Source organism: Cottoperca gobio, chromosome 14 (genome assembly GCF_900634415.1).
Source record: "Cottoperca gobio chromosome 14, fCotGob3.1, whole genome shotgun sequence".
In the NCBI taxonomy this organism is placed as follows: domain Eukaryota; kingdom Metazoa; phylum Chordata; class Actinopteri; order Perciformes; family Bovichtidae; genus Cottoperca; species Cottoperca gobio.
Genome location: NC_041368.1, coordinates 25,597,646 through 25,618,806, shown reverse-complemented (window position 1 = coordinate 25,618,806; position 21,161 = coordinate 25,597,646). Strand labels below are relative to the sequence as shown.

Sequence of the window (21,161 nt, the reverse complement as noted above, 5' to 3'; positions counted from 1 at the left end):
GAGTGTGTCTGCAGGAGGGGACGTGTCCTCCTGATGTTGTACAGAGTGTCTGCAGGAGGGGACGTGTCCTCCTGATGTTGTACAGAGTGTGTCTGCAGGAAGGGACGTGTCCTCCTGATGTTGTACAGAGTGTGACTGCAGAAGGGGACGTGTCCTCCTGATGATGTACAGAGTGTCTACAGGAGGGGACGTGTCCTCCTGAAGTTGTACAGAGTGTGTCTGCAGGAGGGGACGTGTCCTCCTGATGTTGTACAGAGTGTGTCTGCAGGAAGGGACGTGTCCTCCTGATGTTGTACAGAGTGTGTCTGCAGGAAGGGACGTGTCCTCCTGATGTTGTACAGAGTGTCTACAGGAGGGGACGTGTCCTCCTGATGATGTACAGAGTGTGTCTACAGGAGGGGACGTGTCCTCCTGATGTTGTAGAACGCAGCAGAAAGGTCCAGAAGGATGAACAGAGGAGGGGGGGCTGCTCTAGCAGCGTGGAGTTCCTCAGTGACAGCGAGGAGGGCAGTCTCAGTTGATACAATACATTTCATATAAACACTGATATCGGCTCTCAGCAGGTTTGGTCGTGATATCGCACAATAATAAGCAATTAATCATTTAATGTGTTGGAACGAGTAGTGTTAGCATGTTGGCTAATGTTAGCATCTAACAGGCTGGTACGTGATGTTTGTTGAACTTTTGAACTTTAAGACATTTCTGTTTTTAGTAGATAAAGTTTCACCTTCACAAACTTCACAAACTATCTCCTCTAATTGAAAACACAAAAAACATTTTAACAATCCTGTGTGTGTATTTCTAAATAAATAATCACAGATAATAAAACATGTTTTTATTCCTTTATAGACGTCCTAACATATTTCATAACTTCTTCAAACACTCCAAAGAAGGTTTTGTTAAAGAGAAAGATTATTATCATAAGAATAAACATAAAACTACATTCAGACTCAAATTCATTCTTTCAGTGACGATAATAATTTAATATCAATATAATTTATGTGCAGGATAAAGAAATATAACAAATTAATCAACTTAAAATTAACATAAAAGGTTTATATTCTAAATTAAAACATATTAATTGATTTTATTTGTCATTATGGTGGCCCCGCTGCATGATGGGAAATAAGGGACTCAGTGGTGAGAGGTCAAGATGTTCCAGAGGCAGCAGCAGCACAGAGCCGCAGAACACGCCGCCACAACAGATTCTTTAGCGCCGCCGTCACGAGTCTGCTCGACCACGAACACTGAGAGCGAGAGGGAGACAGAGTTAGGTTAGGACCAAGCAGCCGGTGCTGAAGGTCCCGAAACCTGCATTCTCTCTAATATCCAGCAGGGGGCGCTCCTCTGGCTGTAAAAAGACATCAGATTGTATAGAAGTCTACGAGGAAATGAGTTGACTTCTCTCTTGATTTATTACCTCAGTAAACACGGCTGAAGACCAAGATGAAGACGTTCTAACCCGAAGCCTATGACTAACTCACCTGCACATGAGAGCAGGCTGAACGCAGGTGTGGAGAGACTGTTTATCTGCCTTCATATGCAAACATGGGTTCATGAAGAGGAGACGCCGTCTCGACTCATCCTCACGTCTCACGTAGTCGTGTTTACATCCTAACGTACCTCTAACTTTACGGGACAGAGTATGAACTCCTGACAGCAGCTGGTTGGTCAGAAACGTTACAGCTGCAGAAGAAGAAAGCTGGATGTGAATCCTTCATTAGAGTTGTTTCAATGTGAGGAAGGTCACGTCTGAAGGTTTTAATGCGAAGGAAGTCATGGCCCCGACACCGCGGGCTGCCCCAGAACCCCCGACACACCGGCCGCGGCCCCCAGAGGTTACATTTGACCGTTAGCCAATTCTTTGAGCTACCTGTTTGTTTTGGGTGCTCTCCCTGGTGGGGGGGTCCACTGTGGTACACCTGGTACCCGGGCTGAGTCCAGCAGGGCGGCCCCTGGTAGTAGGACTGGTCTCCCCCAGCTGTGCAGGTCTGAGCGATGGTCTGCGGAGGAGACAGGCGTCTTTACATGGTGACCAACACAACGTGAAAAATGTTTTGCATCGAAACTCTCAAAGTTGTAATATATTGACATAATAAATAATTAAACAATGTTTAAAAATTTATTTTCAGTTTAATTTAATATTGTAAACATTTCAAATGAATTATTTACTTAAAGTTTTTCAATGAAAATATTTAAAACTATAAATCATTTAATGCTTTTATATCTTTAAATGTGTTTGATGTTTCCTGTCCAGACAGGAAGCTGCAGCAGTGCATGCTGGGTACCTGGTATGGAAGTCCGGGGAAGGCTGCAGGCTGAGAGCTGAGCACTGCAGAGACAACGAGGTCAAATGATCAGATGTTTCCATGGTAACACAGCTGCACCACATGATAAAGTTGTGACATTTTCAAAATAAAGTTATTATATTATAATATTTGAATACTCAGGTGAGAGCAGTCTGCCACCTGAAGCATGTGGAGGACCTGAAGTTTCACCTTATTATTATTAATAAAAAGAAAACTCTTCACGATATTAAATCCCAATGAAAGACCTTTAAATATATTTAAATATAAATATATTTTGTTTTACGACAAACCTGCAGCGAAGCCGGGGGCCGAGGGGCCTTCGGGGTGGGAGGGAAAGTACGGAGGAGGGCGGTCATAACTCATCGGGATGGATCTGAGACAGGAAAGTAGAAATAGTTCAAATTAAATTATATTAGTTTATGTAATAAACTACAGATTCACGTCTTCAGTGAGAAATGATTCAGACTTTATTCTTAAAATATACTTTTTCTCTCCTTTTTTTTTCGTATAAGAAAATACAAATTGATATAGTGCAGCCACAAAAACAAATATTTTAACATAGATCATTTATAATCAGTATATTTATATAGTAAATAATTATGTAATGTCACTGTCAGCAGATATAAAGACATGATTAAGTATTTGTTAATGTTCAGTAGTTGTTATAACTTCTCCGAAGAAGACATATTTTATATTATAAATACTGCACTTGTATTGGTTTGGCTTATTTATAGCTAATAGTTGAATTTGTATTCTATTGTTTCTGTATGTTGCACTTCAAACTGGCTGTTTGAAGACAGTGTTCACTGATACGATTGTGTTTGATATTGTACTTACAAGATTCTTGCTGTTCAGAGTTGTATCTCCAGGATTGTTTTCACTTTTTGTACGTCTCTTTGGACAAAAGATAAATTAACTGTAATGTAATGTAATTATATATCTGTTTAACTTTAATATGTATTATATGGTTGTATCTGATGACTCTATTGCAATAAAATTAATTTAAAAATAAATAATAACAAGTAACCAAAGTGTAGTTCCTCCACAGTGAGCTGAATTAGTTTTTGAATAACTTTATTTAAACCTCGTTGTTCTGTAATTAATGATATGCAGTGTGGGCTGCGTCTAATGTCTGGTCAGCTGCTTCATACCAGCTGTAATCTAATCTACAGGTTCCCATGGTAACCGCAGTCACAGCCCATAATAACAGCTGATTGTTTGTTTTCTGTCAAACAGACAATTTGTTTGTTTTGAGAAAACATCGCAGTAAACAAGTTAAACCCGTTAAAGCACATGTCACGTGTTTTTATTTAGTGTCTATCAAATAAAATGACCTGAATGTGCTGAAACTGTCAAACAATCAACTGCAGCTTGTTAATAACCATAACGCATTTCTTTAAAATGTTGGAGCAAAATATAAATGACTTATTCCATAATTCCACATCAATCTAAATATGAGACATTAAGGGGGTAAATTAAGGTTATTAATAGTTATAATAAACGACACCTTTAGACTCTATTCACAATACTGAAACGAGTCAAATCAAGTGTAGTTTGTCCAGTATGTGAATGTTGCAGCTTAATGCCAGACTCCGTTCACAACTCTTCACAACATTTCAATGTTTCCAGCCACAAGAGAAGTTACCACAATAAAATGTATGATATTTCACAGTTCAAAGTTTCCATTCTTTAATTCGGCTTGAGTGAAATACGCCACACTACGCGGAGTTTAAAGATTTTGACAGTTTTCTGAAGTTGTTCCTGATATAATCTTAAATGACAATTCAGCGTAAAGCGCAACAGTGCACAGAAACCGATTAAAACTAATTAGGAATTTAAGTGAAAAAGCTGCTAAAAGTTGAAACATCTCTAAGCCGAATTCAGCGAAAGACGTTTACAATCTACTAATGAATTAAACACGTTCTGGGAGCCGTGAAACATCACTTTATATTAAATACATTTTAAATTCCATGTTTGTTCAGCGGAGTCTGGAGTGTGTGACAGAATCTGAATTTACCTTCAAAATGTCAGAACCTTCTGAGTGCTGCTGCTCCGGCTGATGGAAAGATTGTGCGCGAGGACACCGTGATGTCAGAGGGACCCCTCCTCACGCTCTCTCTTCTCTTATTTTGAAAAATCTAAATAAACTTAAAGTCCCAGAGTAAAATAATAAAATACTTTACATTATTGTATTCTAATTATTGATGCTTTAATGTGTTCATGACTTAAATGTTGCAGCTCATTTTAATTACTTTAATCTCTAATAACACTGAGCAGTTAAATTGCAGCAGAAGGAAAAGACTGAAGATAATACAAAAACACACTGAAGAAGAATTTCTTTATTAGTTTATTTTTGGTTAATTTCTACATGACATCATTGATTAGTTTTGTGCCAAACCGTTTTAGATTATAAACACACTAAAGCTTCTATCTACTGCCAGGCGTCACTTTATATGCTATATATTTATTTATAACTGTACATTCAGTCACATTAAAGTTTCTTTCTCCAAGATATTATTTTCTTCAATGACCGTCCATGCTGTGATTTGTGCCTGACATGCTAACTGCCGCTGACTTTCACTAAAGCAGACTTTAGATAAGTTTCTTCACTTTAGGTTAAAAACATCGGACTGCTCCTTTAATGCAGCATTCAAACACATGCTGCACTGTTCTTATAATTTTAATGGTTTTCACTTATTTAATGTATTTGTTATCTAAAGTGCTTTAAATAACGTTTGTATGAACGTACGGAGGACACTGTCAAGAGAAACATGTAGAGAAAAACAGAACAAATATTTCAGAAACAAGTTTTTCTTCATTTCAATTAAGAAAAAGTCATAATTTTATGAGAAAAACTTAAATAATTAAAGTTATGATATTTCAAGAAAAAGGTCTTAAACATTTCTTACTCATTCAATCATTTTTTTGTTGAATTATTGTGACTTTCTTCCACGACATTATGACTTTATTGTGTTTATCTCCGATATTATTTTCTGACAGTGGCTCTTCCGCAGATGTGATCAGCTGTAACCATGGTAACGCCTGTCGTTCCATGTGACATGACCACAGGGTGAAGAAACCGGTAAATATTGACATGACGTCAGTATTCTGCCCTCTGGTGGTCAGACAGTGTACTACAGCTCTAATATTTTGCAAAATATGAAGCTTGAAGCGGAGACGACGGGATACATTTCTTAGCTAAGTTTCAGACGGTTTAAGGGAAGTTTATGGATAAATCGTGAATCCTCCGGAAAGTGTCACGTTGTACAGATGATGTTCGAGTCTTTGGAACTAAGGTCAGCTAATTCAAATGACCATTTCACAACATCATTAATATCTTCTTCTTTTATATATTTATTTATAAGCCGATCATCCTGAGTATTATAATATAATAATGTTCACGGAGGAGGTGATGAGGTGTCCGTGTTTACCTGTCCAGTAGTTGTTAAGTGTTCCTGTCGGGTCCGCTAACACAGAAAACCCAGGTTAGCATCACGTTAGCTAATATTTTTATGCCAACACTTCCTCTGAATTCATACGCAGATATCTGTTTAGAGAGTTTATGTAGCTGGCAACGCTGTCGCTAAGCTAAGCTAACCTACGACAGGTATATTTTTGGTCTCCGGGGCATCGCTGGTGATGAGCCAGTCGGACCAGCAGACAGTTCACATGTGACGAGGGGAAGGGGGGGGACCTGCTGACCAGTGTTTCCAGTGGCCCCGCCCCCATCACTAGGAGGTGGCGGCTTGTTTACGAAAAGTTTCAAAGAACGCCAGCATCCCCTTCCTCACACCGCCGCCCTTCGTAATTCTCGCCGCCATCATGGAGCCGCTGCTGCTGCCGTGGAGACGAGAGGTGAGAGGCGGGAAGGCGTCCATGGAGTTGGCACGTTTGACCTTGGACGGGGCCGCACGCCACGACTTCAACCTCGGGGGAGGAGTCTGAGCCACCAGACACTTCTGATACTGGACCTGACGGACAGGAAGTGAGAGTAATTGAAATGAGAGCAATGAAACATTATTACATTGTTAGTCAATTATTTATAAATATATTTATAAATATAAGTTATTATTCATTAGAAATGAGTTATGAATAGATTGTAAGTAACTTATGAGAAAACTATTAACAAACTATTAGTAAGTTATCAATAAACTATTAATAAATGTAAAGTAAATGATTATTATTCCTGTGTTACTCACCATACACGCCGCCTGGACGGCCTCAGACAGATTTCCTGCGTCCGGCTCGCACCAGAACACGTGACACTCGAATCGCTGCGTACCGCCGTCCACGATCACCGCGAAGGTGTGACAGTCATGGCCGACGCCCAGAAAAGTGAGAAAACGTACCTGACACTCCCACAGAGGCTCCTCCCCCTCATGTGGAGAGCCAATCAGAGAGAGGAACCAGTCACCTAACAGAGATAGTGATGGAGGTACCTCTCCTCTCCACAGAGACAGACTGTTATCATGATGTAGACTAACAGATAGTGATGGAGGTACCTCCCCTCTCCACAGAAACAGACTGTTTAAACGTATAAGAAGGCTCTCCGTAATGCCAGAGCAGCTTATTACTCTTCATTAACAGAAGAACATAAGAACAACTCCAGGTTTCTGTTCAGCACTGAGGCTGACAGAGAGCCACAGCTCTACAGAGCCTTCTGTTCCTATATCTCTCAGTAGTGACGACTTCATGAGCTTCTTTAACCATAAAATTATAATTATTAGAGACTAAATTAATCTCCTCCTGACCTCAATCAGTAATGACTTAACTTCAACCTCCGGAACCTTAAAAACATCTGTAACTCCTGAAATATATCTAGACTGCTTTACTCCAATCAACTTTAACCAACTAACTTCAACAATCTCATCGTCTAAGCATCAACCTGTCTTTTAGACCCGATTCCAACTAAACTGTTTAAAGAAGTTTTACCCTTAATTAACACCTCGTTATTAAATATGATCAAGCTGTCTCTATTATCTGGCTACGTACCACAATCCTTTAAAGTAGCTGTAATAAAACCACTTCTTAAAAAGCCTGGTCTTGATCCTCGAGAAAGCAGTCGCAAAACAGTTGTGTGATTTTTTACATAATAATAGTTTATTTGAGGTTTTTCAATCTGGATTTAGAGTTCATCATAGCACAGAGACGGCACTGGTGAAAGTTACCAATGACCTTCTATTGGCATCAGACAAAGGACTTGTCTCTGTTCTTGTCTTGTTAGACCTCAGTGCTGCTTTCCACACTGTTAATCTGGACATTCTACTACAGAGACTGGAACATTGTGTTGGCATAAAAGGAACCGCACTAAGCTGGTTCAAGTCCTATTTATCTGAGCGATCTCAATTTGTACGTGTTAACGATAAATCCTCCATGACAGCCAAAGTCAGTCTTGGAGTTCCGCAGGGTTCTGTACTTGAACCGATTCTATTCACCTTATATATGCTTCCTTTGGGCAATATTATAAGGAACCACTCTATAAACTTTCATTGTTATGCGGATGATACCCAATTATATCTATCAATTAAACCAGATGAAAACAATCAATTGGCTAAACTTCAAGCCTTAAGGACATAAAAACTTGGATGTCTAGCAACTTCTTGATGTTAAACACAGACAAAACCGAAGTTATTATACTTGGCCCTAAACGTCTCCGAAACGCATTTTCTAATGACATAGAAGCTCTGGATGGCATTAATTTGGCCTCCAGCACCACTGTAAGGAATCTTGGCGTCATCTTTGATCAAGATCTGTCGTTTAACTCCCACATAAAACAAAACTCAAGGACTGCCTTCTTTCATCTACGTAACATTGCAAAAATAACATCCTGTCTCAAAATGATGCAGAAAAACTAGTCCATACATTTGTTACTTCAAGGCTGGATTACTGCAACTCATTGTTATCAGGTTGTCCCAAAAAGTCGCTTAAGACTCTTCAGTTGATCCAAAATGCAGCGGCACGTGTATTGACAAGAACAAGGAAACGGGATCATATTACTCCTGTATTAGCTGCTCTGCACTGGCTCCCGGTAAAATACAGAATAGAATTCAAAATCCTTCTCCTGACTTACAAAGCAATTAATGGTCAGGCTCCAGCATATCTTAAAGATCTCATAGTACCTTATAAACCAACTAGAGCATTACGCTCCCAGACTGCAGGGTTACTTGTGGTTCCTAGAGTCTCTAAGAGTACAATGGGAGCCAGAGCCTTCAGCTATCAAGCTCCTCTCCAGTGGAACCAGCTTCCAGTTTGTGTTCGGGAGGCAGACACCCTCTCCACATTTAAGAGCAGGCTAAAGACTTTCCTTTTTGATAAAGCTTATAGTTAGGGCTGGCTCAGGTTTGCCCTGGATCAGCCCCTAGTTATGCTGCTATAGGCTTAGACTGCCGGGGGACACCTCCCTGCTCTCCTCCTTCTCTTCCTCTCTCCTCCCCTCCCTCTCTTCTTCTCCCTCTCTACCTGTATGCATTTATGTAAATGTATGTTACTAACTCAGCATCCGGGGCATCATCCCCGGAGTGTCTGTCTCTCATGTGGCAGGTTGCCACTGATAAAGTTTACGTCAGGATCAGGAATCGTGGCTGCGCCTGCTGCCCTGGTCCTGCTGGACACCGGGAAGCCTTTTTGACATTTTCCTGGATTCATTCAAACTTTCTCTTTTTTCAACACAACATCATTTCTGTCATCAGTTCTTCCATTTTTCCCCTTTAATTTTGGGGTTTCTTTTAGGAAGTTTTTCCTTGTGCGATGCGAGGGTCTAAGGACAGAGGGTGTCATAACCTGCACAGTCTGTAAAGCACACTGAGACAAATGTATAATTTGTGATATTGGGCTATACAAATAAATTTGATTTGATTTGATTTGTTATCATGACGTAGACTAACAGATAGTGATGGAGGTACCTCTCCACAGAGACAGACTGTTTAAACGTATAGGCTGACAGAGAGCCACATCTCCACAGAGCCTTCTATTCCTATATCTCTCAGTAGTGACGACTTCATGAACTTCTTTAACCATAAAATTATAATTATGGATGTTATCATGATGTAGACTAACAGATAGTGATGGAGGTACCTCTCCTCTCCACAGAGACAGGATGTTATCTGTGATGTGGATCACCGTCGGCTCCCACTCGTCTCTGTCCGTGGAGTTCATGATGCTTTCTATCGCTCGGTTCAACACCTCCATACCTGTGGTACAATCACAGGTGAGTTTTAAAGCTACATGTGTAGGAAAATCTAAAGCTTTTTATCACCTTTAGTTATTTGAGTGATTTAACTGCTACACTTCTTCTTTTTTATCAACTTGTAAATAACTTATCATTTACAAATCATTTACCAACAATATCCTAGTATTTAAATAATTTATATAATGTTTTAATGAGAAGCTAATTTAATTTACTAGTTTACTTATAATTACCTAACAATGTATGAATCAATCACGAACAGGATTGGTGATCGTGATCGTGATTTTCATGGATAGGATATCGAGGCGTAGTCGTGGAGGAGAGGGGTTGCAGTTCGGTGACGTGAGGATCTCATCGCTGCTCTTTGCAGATGATGTGGTCCTTATGGCATCATCGGTCTGTGACCTTCTGGACCTTACTGGATCGGTTCGCAGCCGAGTGTGAAGCGGTTGGGATGAGGATCAGCACCTCCAAATCTGAGGCCATGGCTCTCAGCAGGAAACCGGTGGATTGTCTACTCCGGGTAGGGAATGAGCCATTACCCCAAGTGAAGGAGTTCAAGTACCTCGGGGTCTTGTTCGCGAGTGAGGGGACAATGGAGCGAGAGATTGGCCGGAGAATCGGAGTAGCGGGGGCAGTATTACAGTCACTTTACCGCACCGTTGTGACGAAAAGAGAGCTGAGCCAGAAGGCAAAGCTCTCAATATACCGGTCGATCTTCGTTCCTACCCTCACCTATGGTCATGAAGGCTGGGTCATGACCGAAAGAACGAGATCACGGGTACAAGCGGCCGAAATGGGTTTTCTCAGACGGGTGGCGTCTCCCTTAGAGATAGGGTGAGAAGCTCAGCCATCCGTGAGAGACTCGGAGTAGAGCCGCTGCTCCTTTACGTTGAAAGGAGCCAGTTGAGGTGGTTCGGGCATCTAGTAAGGATGCCACCTGGGCGCCTCCCTAGGGAGGTGTTCCAGCGGTAGACAATGGATGGATGGATGGATGGATGTATGAATCAATTAATTATTATATCAGGTGTGTGTTCACGTGTGTGTTCAGTTGTGTTCAGGTATGTGTTCAGATGTGTTAAGGTGTTCACATGTGTTTCTGTCCTACCCATCGCTCTGGACACTGGCAGGTTACCGATGTACTGCACCTCAAACTTCTGCACCTGCTGCCGCACCGCCTCCAGAAACTCCACTGAAACAACAACAGACAGTCAGCAGAGAGCCAATCAGAGCGCAGCAGGTGAGGCCAGAGGACAGGTGAGTCACCTTGTCGGGGCAGGTCTTCAGGTGAGATGCTGTCCATCGTCAGAGAGCGAGACGGTCTCATCAGTGTCTTGTCCGACATCATCTGCATAGAAGTTCAATCGTGTTTACCTGCAGTACTGACGACTTTCTCTTTGTGTTTACTGCTAATGCTAACATGCTAAGCTAACATGGCAAACATCACATCTGAGCGAATATTTCAGGTTACTCTAAGGACTGACCTTGGAGCACATCTCGTGCAGCGCCGTGGCGATGGTTTTTGCCGGAGCGTCGCAGCGAAACACATGACACTTTAGCACACAGCTGTCTTTATCGCCCGCTACGAAGGCAAAGTCCCTGAACACACCACACACAGACACACAGACACACACACACACACACACACACACACACACACACACAGTGTCATGAAGTTGTGGCTGACCGTCATGTGATCAGCAGGTTACATTGACCCTGACATAAAGAGGATTATGGAGCCGAAACTTCACAAATCACATGTTTCACGACTCACAAACAAACACTGAGCGGCGAATACAAAACACCTTTAAGAAACTAATGCCTTTTGTTTTGAAAATACAAAAAATATATTTCTAACACTTCATGCTACTTTCAAACTCCCAAACCAGAGCTGGTGATTGTTGAACAGTGGAAAGACTCACATAGACGCTTTGATGGGTTTTCTTTCATTTCTAACCAGTTTGAATAAAATGTGTTTTACGATGATCAGTGATGTAAAATGACTGTTTCTGTCAATGGAGTCTGGTGCAGGAGGAGAGCAAAATAATGTGTGTTTTATATCTTTAAATTATCATTTTCCAAATCCCTGTTGATTGTATATATTATATATTCAGTTCAACACATCACATAGCATTGCACCAGAAAAGGGTTGAGCGTGTTCATTGTGCTCTCCCTCCACAACAGCAGGTGGCGCTATGAGCCAAACGTGCCGGTAGAGCACAATGAAGTCACGTGATAAGTTTTTGTCTTTGTTGTATATTTTTAGTACATGCTGTATTAATTTCTGAGTTCTGATGTGTTAGATAATGTGTATTTGTTTGATAGTTCTTAGTTTGTTAAATGTGTTTTGTATGTCCAGTTCACTGTTTGTTCGTGAATCGTAAAACGTGTTTGCTTGTTAAGTTTGTCAAGAGGCGGGTGAGGTGCAGCTGTGCAGCAGAGGTACAGGTGGAGAGGTTTACCTGTCCCTACAGGGGGGGGGGGGGCGTGTGTTAGAGAAACAGAGAGAATAACAGCGTTAGTGCAGTTTGATTTTAATGTCTCAGCATGCGGGAGCTTTATACTCCATGAGTGCCGTTAGCCTAGCTTAGCACAAAGATGAAGTAGAAATGTGATTGGCTCACCTGCCGTTGTTGCAGCCCACCCCCCACACTCGGATGTTGATGATTGGCTGACAGTGAAGGGGGGTGTGGTCTAAAGGGTCCAACAGGGACAGAGTGTCTTTCTTCAGAACGAGCATCATCTCCCTACCCTGCAGACAGACAGGCAGACAGACAGACAGACAGACAGGTCAGTGTACTGACACACAGATAGAGACAGACAGACAGGCAGGTAGAAAGACAGACAGGTACAGTAGAACAGTCTGAACAGATTTAATCCTGACTGTCTCACCTCCCCCCAGGCTCCTTGCCTGTCTCTCTGCTCAGGGCTGCTGCAGTGAGACAGCTGCTGGATGACGTTACTGACAGCGAGACTGCTGCAACCCGGAGACAGGTCCTCCTCCTCCACCTCGAGCCAGCCCAGAGAACGCACCGCGAAATACTGAGAGACAGACGGGTGGAGAGACAGACAGGGAGAGAGTGAGACAGATGGGGATAGAGTGAGACAGACAGGGAGAGAGAGAGTGACACAAACAGGGAGAGAGTGAGACAGACAGGGAGAGTGACAAAGACAGGGAGAGAGACAGACAGGGAGAGAGTGACACAGACGGGGAGAGAGTGACACAGATGGGGAAAGAGTGAGACAGACAGGGAGAGAGTGAGACAGACAGAGAGTGAGACAGACGGGGAGAGAGTGACACAGACGGGGAGAGAGTGACACAGAAGGGGAGAGAGTGACAAAGACGGGGAGAGAGTGACACAGACAGGGAGAGAGTGACACAGACGGGGAGAGAGTGAGACAGACAGGGAGAGAGTGACAAAGACGGGGAGAGAGTGACACAGACAGGGAGAGAGTGACACAGACAGGGAGAGAGTGACACAGACAGGGAGAGAGTGACACAGACAGGGAAAGAGACATATGGGGAGAGAGTGAGACAGACAGGGAGAGAGACATATGGGGAGAGAGTGAGACAGACAGGGAGAGAGTGACAAAGACGGGGAGAGAGTGACACAGACAGGGAGAGAGTGACACAGTCAGGGAGAGAGTGACACAGACAGGGAGAGAGTGAGACAGACAGGGAGAGAGTGAGACAGACAGGGAGAGAGTGAGACAGAGTGACACAGACAGGGAGAGAGTGACGCAGACAGGGAGAGAGTGACACAGACGGGGAGAGAGTGACAGACGGGGAGAGAGTGACAGAGGCAGGGAGATAGTGAAACAGACAGGGAGAGAGTGAGACAGACAGGGAGAAAGTGACAAAGACGGGGAGAGAGTGACACAGACAGGGAAAGAGACATATGGGGAGAGAGTGAGACAGACAGGGAGAGAGACATATGGGGAGAGAGTGAGACAGACAGGGAGAGAGTGATAAAGACGGGGAGAGAGTGACACAGACAGGGAGAGAGTGACACAGTCAGGGAGAGAGTGACACAGACAGGGAGAGAGTGAGACAGACAGGGAGAGAGTGACACAGACAGGGAGAGAGTGAGACAGAGTGACACAGACAGGGAGAGAGTGACGCAGACAGGGAGAGAGTGACACAGACGGGGAGAGAGTGACGCAGACAGGGAGAGAGTGACACAGACAGGGAGAGAGTGACAGACGGGGAGAGAGTGACACAGGCAGGGAGATAGTGAAACAGACAGGGAGAGAGTGAGACAGACAGGGAGAGAGTGACAAAGACGGGGAGAGAGTGACACAGAAGGGGAGAGAGTGAGACAGACAGGGAGAGAGACATATGGGGAGAGAGTGAGACAGACAGGGAGAGAGTGACACAGACAGGGAGAGAGTGACACAAACAGGGAGAGAGTGACACAGACAGGGAGAGAGTGAGACAGACAGGGAAAGAGACATATGGGGAGAGAGTGAGACAGACAGGGAGAGAGTGAGACAGACAGGGAGAGAGTGACACAGGCAGGGAGAGAGTGACACAGACAGGGAGAGAGTGACACAGACAGGGAGAGAGTGAGACAGACAGGGAAAGAGACATATGGGGAGAGAGTGAGACAGACAGGGAGAGAGTGAGACAGACAGGGCGAGAGTGAGACAGACAGGGAGAGAATGACGCAGACAGGGAGAGAGTGAGACAGACAGGGAGAGAGTGAGACAGACAGGGAGAGAGTGACGCAGACAGGGAAATAGACATATGGGGAGAGAGTGACACAGACAGGGAGAGAGTGACACAGACAGGGAAATAGACATATGGGGAGAGAGTGACACAGACAGGGAGAGAGTGAGACAGACAGGGAGAGAGTGAGACAGACAGGGAAAGAGACAGACAGGTAGAGAGACATACGGGGAGAGAGTGACACAGACAGGGAGAGAGTGAGACAGACAGACAGGGAGAGAGTGAGACAGACAGGGAGAGAGTCAGACAGACAGAGAGTGAGACAGATGGGGAGAAAGTGAGACAAGGAAATTACGTCAGATTAGTATCTGTTGTAGAGACAGATTAGAGCAGACTAACAGGAACTCACTTTATCTATTTTATTTTATTATTTTAACGGTTATTGTCATTGAACATTTAAACTGTAAATATAGTGTGTAATTAAATATATAATTTATAACCCTTGTGCCTCACTAGAGACATTTTGTCTGTTAATGCATATATTATACATTTAGTAAGTGTACATCAGCTCCTATAATATTATATAAAGAACCTATATAATATATAGAAAATACAAATCATTGACATATCACACAGTAATCTAAGCTTTGACATTATGTAAACACACATGGTTAACATTTTGAAAATAAATAGTTGGTAGTTATGATCAGGTCTGAAGTTATAAATATTTAATATTATGGCAGTTTTTGACGCAGACATTTTTGTTGTTGTCTTACCTTGGAGTCAGGGTCGTGGTTAGTGAGATAATCTTCATGCCACGAAGACCTGGGAGAGAAAACTAAATTCATGTAAACTGTACACAAACTCTGTGTGTGTGTGTGTGTGTGTGTGTATTACCTGCCCTCAGCTGTTCCGTCTGTCTCTCTGTTGGAGCTCTGCTGTGCTGCCTCCTCCTGCTGAGATAAAACACCAAAGAAGATGCAGAAGTTATTTTGGATTAAACAGGTTAGTTTATACTAACTAGATTGGACTAACCGGGTTAGTTTAGATTATTAAGTAAAGGGTTTATAACCGGCTTGTCGAGCAGCTGTGGCGTCCCGCTGAGGCGGGGGTGTTGCCACTGGGTGGTGCCGGTGGGAACGTGCCAGTAGTAAGTTCCTGTTGAGTCTTTAATGGTTCTCCAGCCCGAGGGCAGGTCCGGGTCCAGCTGCAGGTTCTGGTCTGTCCAGATGTTGTCTGCACAGAAACACTTCTTTACTGAAACACTTTGTAACATCAGATTTCACGAGTCCATCTGGTACAAACTGTACGAGATGATCAGAGGTCAAACTGCAGCACAGGAGGAGACACTGAATAATTAATGAAGCACAGAGACATAACTGCTGAATCAGCTGATCGAGAGATACCGATATGAACTGAAAGGGGGGGGGCAGTGTTCAATAAGTACAGTCAGCAGTTTGTTCAAATCATTTCACTCTTTATTTTAATGAGTGTTGGAAAGTAATGGACCGGTGAATTAACACTTTAAGACTTTTAAACTCGTCCCATCACTAAAGTACAAAAGCATCATCGTCTATCTATCTATCTATCTATCTATCTATCTATCTATCTATCTATCTATCCATCCATCGTCTACCGCTTATCCGGGGTCGGGTCGCGGGGGCAGCAGCTCCAGTAAGGAACCCCAAACTTCCCTTCTCCGGGCCACATCCGCCAGCTCCGACTGGGGGATCCTGAGGCGTTCCCAGTGAGGAGATATAATCTCTCCACCGAGTCCTGGGTCTTCCCCGAGGTCTCCTCCCAGCTGGACGTGCCTGGAACACCTCCCTAGGGAGGCGGCCAGGAGGTATCCTTACTAGATGCCCAAACCACCTCAACTGACGTAAAGGAGCAGCGGCTCTACTCCGAGTCTCACAGGTGAGGGTAGGAACGAAGATCGCCCGGAAGATCGAGAGCTTTGCCTTCTGGCTCAGCTCTCTTTTCGTCACAACGGTGCGGTAAAGTGACTGTAATACCTTCCCCGCTGCTCCGATTCTCCGGCCAATCTCTCGCTCCATCGTCCCCTCACTCGCGAACAAGACCCCGAGGTACTTGAACTCCTTCACTTGGGGTAATGGCTCATTCCCTACCCGGAGTAGGCAATCCACCGGTTCCCTGCTGAGAGCCATGGCCTCAGATTTTGAGGTGCTGATCCTCATCCCAACCGCTTCACTTGGCTGCGAACCTTGCTTTGGGCGTACAGGGATTGGATGGCCCTCAGAAGTGACCCCCTCACCCCATACTCCTGCAGCACCTCCCACAGTATCACCCGGGGGACCCGGTCATACGTCTTCTCCAGATCCACAAAACAAATGTAGACCGGTTGGGCGCCCCTTGAGGCACCTAAGACCTTGAGACCACAGCTCTTCACCGCAGCTTCAGCAATAGAGGCTTTGAACATCACCCACTCAGGTTCAATGCCCCCAACCTTCACAGGGATGTCTAAAAAGCTCCGCCGGAGGTGTGAGTTGAAGATCACCCAGACAGGGTCTTCCTCCAGACGTTCCCAGTTCACCTGCACTACCCGTTTGGGCTTACCTGGTCTGAAGAAGGCCGAATACTCCGAACTGCGGTTTGGGGCATAGGCACAAACAACAGTCAGAGTTTTCACCCCCATAACCCGAAGGCGTAGGGAGGCGACCCTCTCGTCCACCAGGGTGAACTCCAACGTAGTGGCGCTCAGCCGGGGGCTTGTGAAAGGTAAGAAGGAAGGAGTATTGTTGTTTTATAATCCTCATCGTTACCTCGGCTACACGACTACAGTGAACTGACAAAAATATACCTCACCAGTCACCTTTTTTTGCCGCATTATATTCACATTTGGAGACAAAAAAATTATATTAACGTGCACATTAATCATTCCAAAACTACGTGCCGGTGCATAAAGGCCTTTGAGGGCCGCTTTTTTAGTGACTTTAAAAACTCCAAAACCTAGGGTCAAATATCCGTTTTAAAAATATCAGTTTACTTCAGTTAGAGCATCTTTCAAAGTGGGGGGGGACAAAACATTACCAAGCTGACCAGACAGGTGTCAGGTGACAGGAAGTGATGTCATCATGGTGCACAGTGAAGGGATCACAGCAGGTAACTCCGCCCACAACGTTTGTGTCGTAAAAATAAACATCAACATGTAAACAACAAACTGCCTGCAGGACGGTCCCCGTAAAGCGGTGTGTGTGTGTGTGTGTGTGTGTGTGTGTGTGTGTGTGTGTGTCTCACCGTCATAGTTGACTATGAGGATAGCCAACATGTAATCTTTGCCCATCATGGCTCCGCCCTCCAACATGTGTGGTCCAATCAGTTGATACCTCACACACACCTACACACACACACACACACACACACACACACACACACACACACACACACACACACACACACGCTCACAAAAGCCCAGATGGCAGACAGTTAAAGCGTCCTGCTGCCTGTCTCTGAGTCTGTCTGTCTCTGTGTCTCGTCCCACATGTAACCATCAGTCGTCTTCTTCTTTGCTTTATTTCCGTCCCGGCGTCTCCTCTCAGTCTGATGAAGGATGCTCCTCTCTCTCTCTCCTCCCTCTCTCTCTCCTCTCTCTATCTCTCCTCTCTCTCCTCCCTCTCTCTCTCCTCTCTCTGTCTCTCTCTCTCTCTCTCCTCTCCCTCTCTCTCTCCTCTCTCTTTCTCTCTCCTCTCTCCTCTCCCTCTCTCCTCCCTCTCTCTCTCTCCTATCCCTCTCTCCCCTGTCTCTTCTCTCTCTCTCTCTCCCTCTCTCTCTCCCCTCCCTCTCTCTCTCCTCTCTCTCTCTCCTCTCTCTCTGTCCCCCTCCCTCTCTCTCTCCCTCCCTCCCTCTCTCTCCTCCCCCTGCAGACGTCATCACTTCCCTCCCTCCTCACTCGACCTTCACTGTAGAAAATGACATTACCCCACAAACACATGAGTCTGTAAATGCTGTGCAGCACTATAGTAAGAAGAATTCCTTCAGCATCATGTGTTTTAGTTAATGGAACAAGATAAGACATACATACATATATAAAAATAAATATTTATATATATTAGTGATGTCACGAGAGCCGATACTTCGATGCCAAAATTCTGGAAACGTGACGGTACTTGGTTTCCGACAGTACGTCAGGCACAAGACCAACGGCGTCCCACGGACGATAGAAAATGTGTTTGAAACGCAGTAAACAGTATTGTTCAGGGGACGCAAATGGTGTTCTGCAGGAGAGCTAGCTAACGTTAGCTGTTAGCTGTTAGCACCCTTAGAGAGGTTCCATTGACTTACATTATGGTGCGTTAAGGCTCTATTCAGTAAAAATGTAAATTATAACGTTATCATGATGTTTCCAAATGTAATATTGTAAAATGTAGTTTCTGGTGCGAAACTTGAATAAATCGAGTTGTTTGAAGATGTTTTTGCAGAAATATAAAACAGATATTTGATGAATTCTGAGCTGACGAGCTCTAAGCAGCTTATTATACACCTTTAAACTAAACTAAACGCCAAAACAGATATTTAAATACAAATATAATCATTTGAATTGTGTCTTTTATGCAAATAAGATAGACAATTACAAAGTAAAACATTCATCTTTAGTCATTTTGACGGTTTCCACTGACTTCTGGAAGGTTGGACTTTTAGTAGTCTGGAGCTACATTTCCATTTGTGGACAAGTATCTGAAAAAGCTTAATGAGCAGTTAATGTGAAGAACATATGTATATATATGTGTATATATATATATATATATATATACTGTATATATATATGTATATATACATATACTGTATATATACTGTACATATATTTATATATATATATATATATATATATATATATATATATATATATATATATATATATATATATATATACTGTATAGTGACAGCCCCCCCCCAGTAAACCTAGGAGAAACATCCATCCATCCCTCCATCGTCTACCGCTTATCCGGGGTCTGGTCGCAGTGGCAGCATCTCCAGTAAGGAACCCCAATCTTCCCTTCTCCGGGCCACATCCGCCAGCTCCGACTGGGGGATCCCGAGGCGTTCCCATGCCAGTGAGGAGATATATTCTCTCCACCGAGTCTTCCCCGGGGTCTCCTCCCAGCTGGACGTGCCTGGAACACCTTCCTAGGGAGGCACCCAGGTGGCATCCTTACTAGATGATGCCCGAACAACCTCAACTGGCTCCTTTCTCAGAGTCTCTCACGGATGTCTGAGCTTCTCACCCTATCTCTAAGGGAGACGCCAGCCACCCGTCTGAGAAAACCCATTTTGGCCGCTTGTACCCGCAATCTCGTTCTTTCGGTCATGACCCAGCCTTCATGACCATAGGTTAGGGTAGGAACGAAGATCGACTGGTAGATTGAGAGCTTTGCCTTCTGGCTCACCTCTCTTTTCATCACAACGATGCGGTAAAGCGACTGCAGTACCACCCCTGCTGCGCCGATTCTCCGGCCAATCTCTCGCTCCATCGTCCCCTCACTCGCGAATAAGACCCCGAGGTACTTGAACTCCTTCACTTGGGGTAAGGGCTCATTCCCTACCCGGAGTAGGCAATCCACCGGTTTCCTGCTGAGAGCCATGTCCTCAGATTTTGAGGTGCTGATCCTCATCCAAACCGCTTCACACTCGGCTGCGAACCGATCCAGTGACTGTTGAAGGTCACAGACCAATGATGCCATCAGGACCACATCATCTGCAAAGAGCAGCGATGAGATCCTCGGGCCACCGAACTAAAACCCCTCTCCTTCACGACTACGCCTCGATCGGCTGTCCATGAAAATCATGAACAGGATTGGGGATAAAGCGCAGCCCTGGCGGAGGCCAACATTCACTGAGAACAAGTCCGACTTATTGTCGAGTATCCGGACACAACTCACCTCAGATTTTGAGGTGCTGATCCTCATCCCAACCGCTTCACACTTGGCTGCGAACCTTGCTTCGGGCATACAGGGATTGGATGGCCCTCAGAAGTGACCCCCTCATCCCATACTCCCACAGCACCTCCCACAGTATCACCCGGGGCACCCGGTCATACGCCTTCTCCAGATCCACAAAACACATGTAGACCGGATGGGCGTACTCCCAGGCCCCCTCCAGGATCCTTGCGAGAGTGAAGAGTTGGTCCGTTGTTCCACGACCAGGACGAAATCCGCATTGTTCCTCTTCAATCAGAGGTTCGACTACCGGCCCAACCATTCCTTCCAGTACCTTGGAGTAGACTTTACCAGGGAGGCTGAGAAGTGTGATACCCCTGTAGCTGGCACACACTCTCTGGTCCCCCTTTTTAAATAGGGGAACCACCACCCCGGTCTATCACCCCCTATGCACTGTCCCAGACTTCCATGCAATGTTGACGAGGCGTGTCAACCAAGACAGCCCCTCAACACCCAAAGCCTTCAGCATTTCTGGTCGGATCTCATCAACCCCTGCAGCTTTGCCACTGTGGAGTTGTTTGACTACCTCAGTGACGTCCGTCAGGGAAATTGACGATGATCCCCCATCAGCTTCCAGCTCTGCCGCTACCATAGAGGACGTGTTAGTCGGATTCAGGAGTTCCTCAAAGTGCTCCGTCCAACGCCCGATAACCTTCTCAGTCAAAGTCAGCAGGGCCCCACCCTTGCTGTACACAGCTTGGATGGTTCCCCGCTTCCCCCTCCTGAGGTGCCGGATGGTTTTCCAGAAGCACCTTGGTGCCGACCGAAAGTCCTTCTCCATGGCTTCTCCGAACTTCTCCCACACCCGCTTTGCCTCTGACACGGCAGAGGCTGCCGCCCTTCTAGTCCTTCGGTACCCTGCAACTGTTTCCGGAGTCCTCCCGGATAACATAACCCGGAAGGACTCCTTCTTCAGTCGGACGGCTTCCCTGACCACCGTGGTCCATACATATACATATATATGTGTGTGTATGTGTATATGTATGTATATATATATATATATATATATATATATATATATATATATATATATATATATATAT

At 44.5% G+C, this 21,161-nt stretch overlaps 2 protein-coding genes across 7 annotated transcripts; both read right to left on the bottom strand.

Annotated features, from left to right (window-relative positions):
- Positions 1-975: 975 nt before the first annotated feature.
- LOC115019212 (cysteine-rich and transmembrane domain-containing protein 1-like) lies at positions 976-4,388 on the bottom strand. Of its 4 annotated transcripts, XM_029448654.1 has the most exons (5): positions 4,327-4,388; positions 2,600-2,682; positions 2,289-2,332; positions 1,874-2,003; positions 976-1,247 (listed from the first exon to the last, which is right to left on the bottom strand). In XM_029448654.1, the coding sequence occupies exons 2-5, from the start codon at positions 2,663-2,665 to the stop codon at positions 1,149-1,151; spliced, it is 339 nt and encodes a 112-aa protein (XP_029304514.1). In that variant the 5' UTR covers positions 2,666-2,682; positions 4,327-4,388; the 3' UTR covers positions 976-1,148. The 4 variants fall into 4 exon arrangements, with proteins under 4 accessions (XP_029304514.1, XP_029304511.1, XP_029304513.1 ...); XM_029448651.1 differs by having other exon boundaries at positions 976-2,003; XM_029448653.1 differs by lacking the exon at positions 4,327-4,388 and having other exon boundaries at positions 2,600-2,777.
- Positions 4,389-4,628: 240 nt separating this feature from the next.
- apbb3 (amyloid beta (A4) precursor protein-binding, family B, member 3) lies at positions 4,629-17,850 on the bottom strand. Of its 3 annotated transcripts, none has more exons than XM_029447333.1 (13): positions 17,423-17,850; positions 15,237-15,400; positions 15,062-15,120; positions 14,941-14,989; positions 12,388-12,537; positions 12,120-12,247; positions 11,958-11,963; positions 10,980-11,094; positions 10,762-10,843; positions 10,604-10,687; positions 9,384-9,499; positions 6,509-6,685; positions 4,629-6,280 (listed from the first exon to the last, which is right to left on the bottom strand). In XM_029447333.1, the coding sequence occupies exons 1-13, from the start codon at positions 17,487-17,489 to the stop codon at positions 6,041-6,043; spliced, it is 1,437 nt and encodes a 478-aa protein (XP_029303193.1). In that variant the 5' UTR covers positions 17,490-17,850; the 3' UTR covers positions 4,629-6,040. The 3 variants fall into 3 exon arrangements, with proteins under 3 accessions (XP_029303193.1, XP_029303194.1, XP_029303195.1); XM_029447334.1 differs by having other exon boundaries at positions 15,062-15,117; XM_029447335.1 differs by lacking the exon at positions 11,958-11,963.
- Between the last annotated feature and the right edge of the window lie 3,311 nt (positions 17,851-21,161).

Bases quoted from the DNA above. Each gene is read 5' to 3' on its own strand.
- apbb3 (XM_029447333.1), bottom strand. From the start codon at position 17,489: ATGTTGGAGGGCGGAGCCATGATGGGCAAAGATTACATGTTGGCTATC. The intron at 12,538-14,940 runs GTAAGACAACAA...TCTGTCTCTCAG, and splicing joins ACCACGACCCTGACTCCAAG to TATTTCGCGGTGCGTTCTCT. The intron at 6,686-9,383 runs GTACCTCCATCA...TCTCCACATGAG, and splicing joins TGTCTCTGTGGAGAGGAGAG to GGGGAGGAGCCTCTGTGGGA.
- LOC115019212 (XM_029448651.1), bottom strand. From the start codon at position 2,672: ATGAGTTATGACCGCCCTCCTCCGTACTTTCCCTCCCACCCCGAAGGC. The intron at 2,333-2,599 runs GTTTGTCGTAAA...TTGTCTCTGCAG, and splicing joins GGCCCCCGGCTTCGCTGCAG to TGCTCAGCTCTCAGCCTGCA. The intron at 2,004-2,288 runs GTACCCAGCATG...TCTCCTCCGCAG, and splicing joins TCCCCGGACTTCCATACCAG to ACCATCGCTCAGACCTGCAC.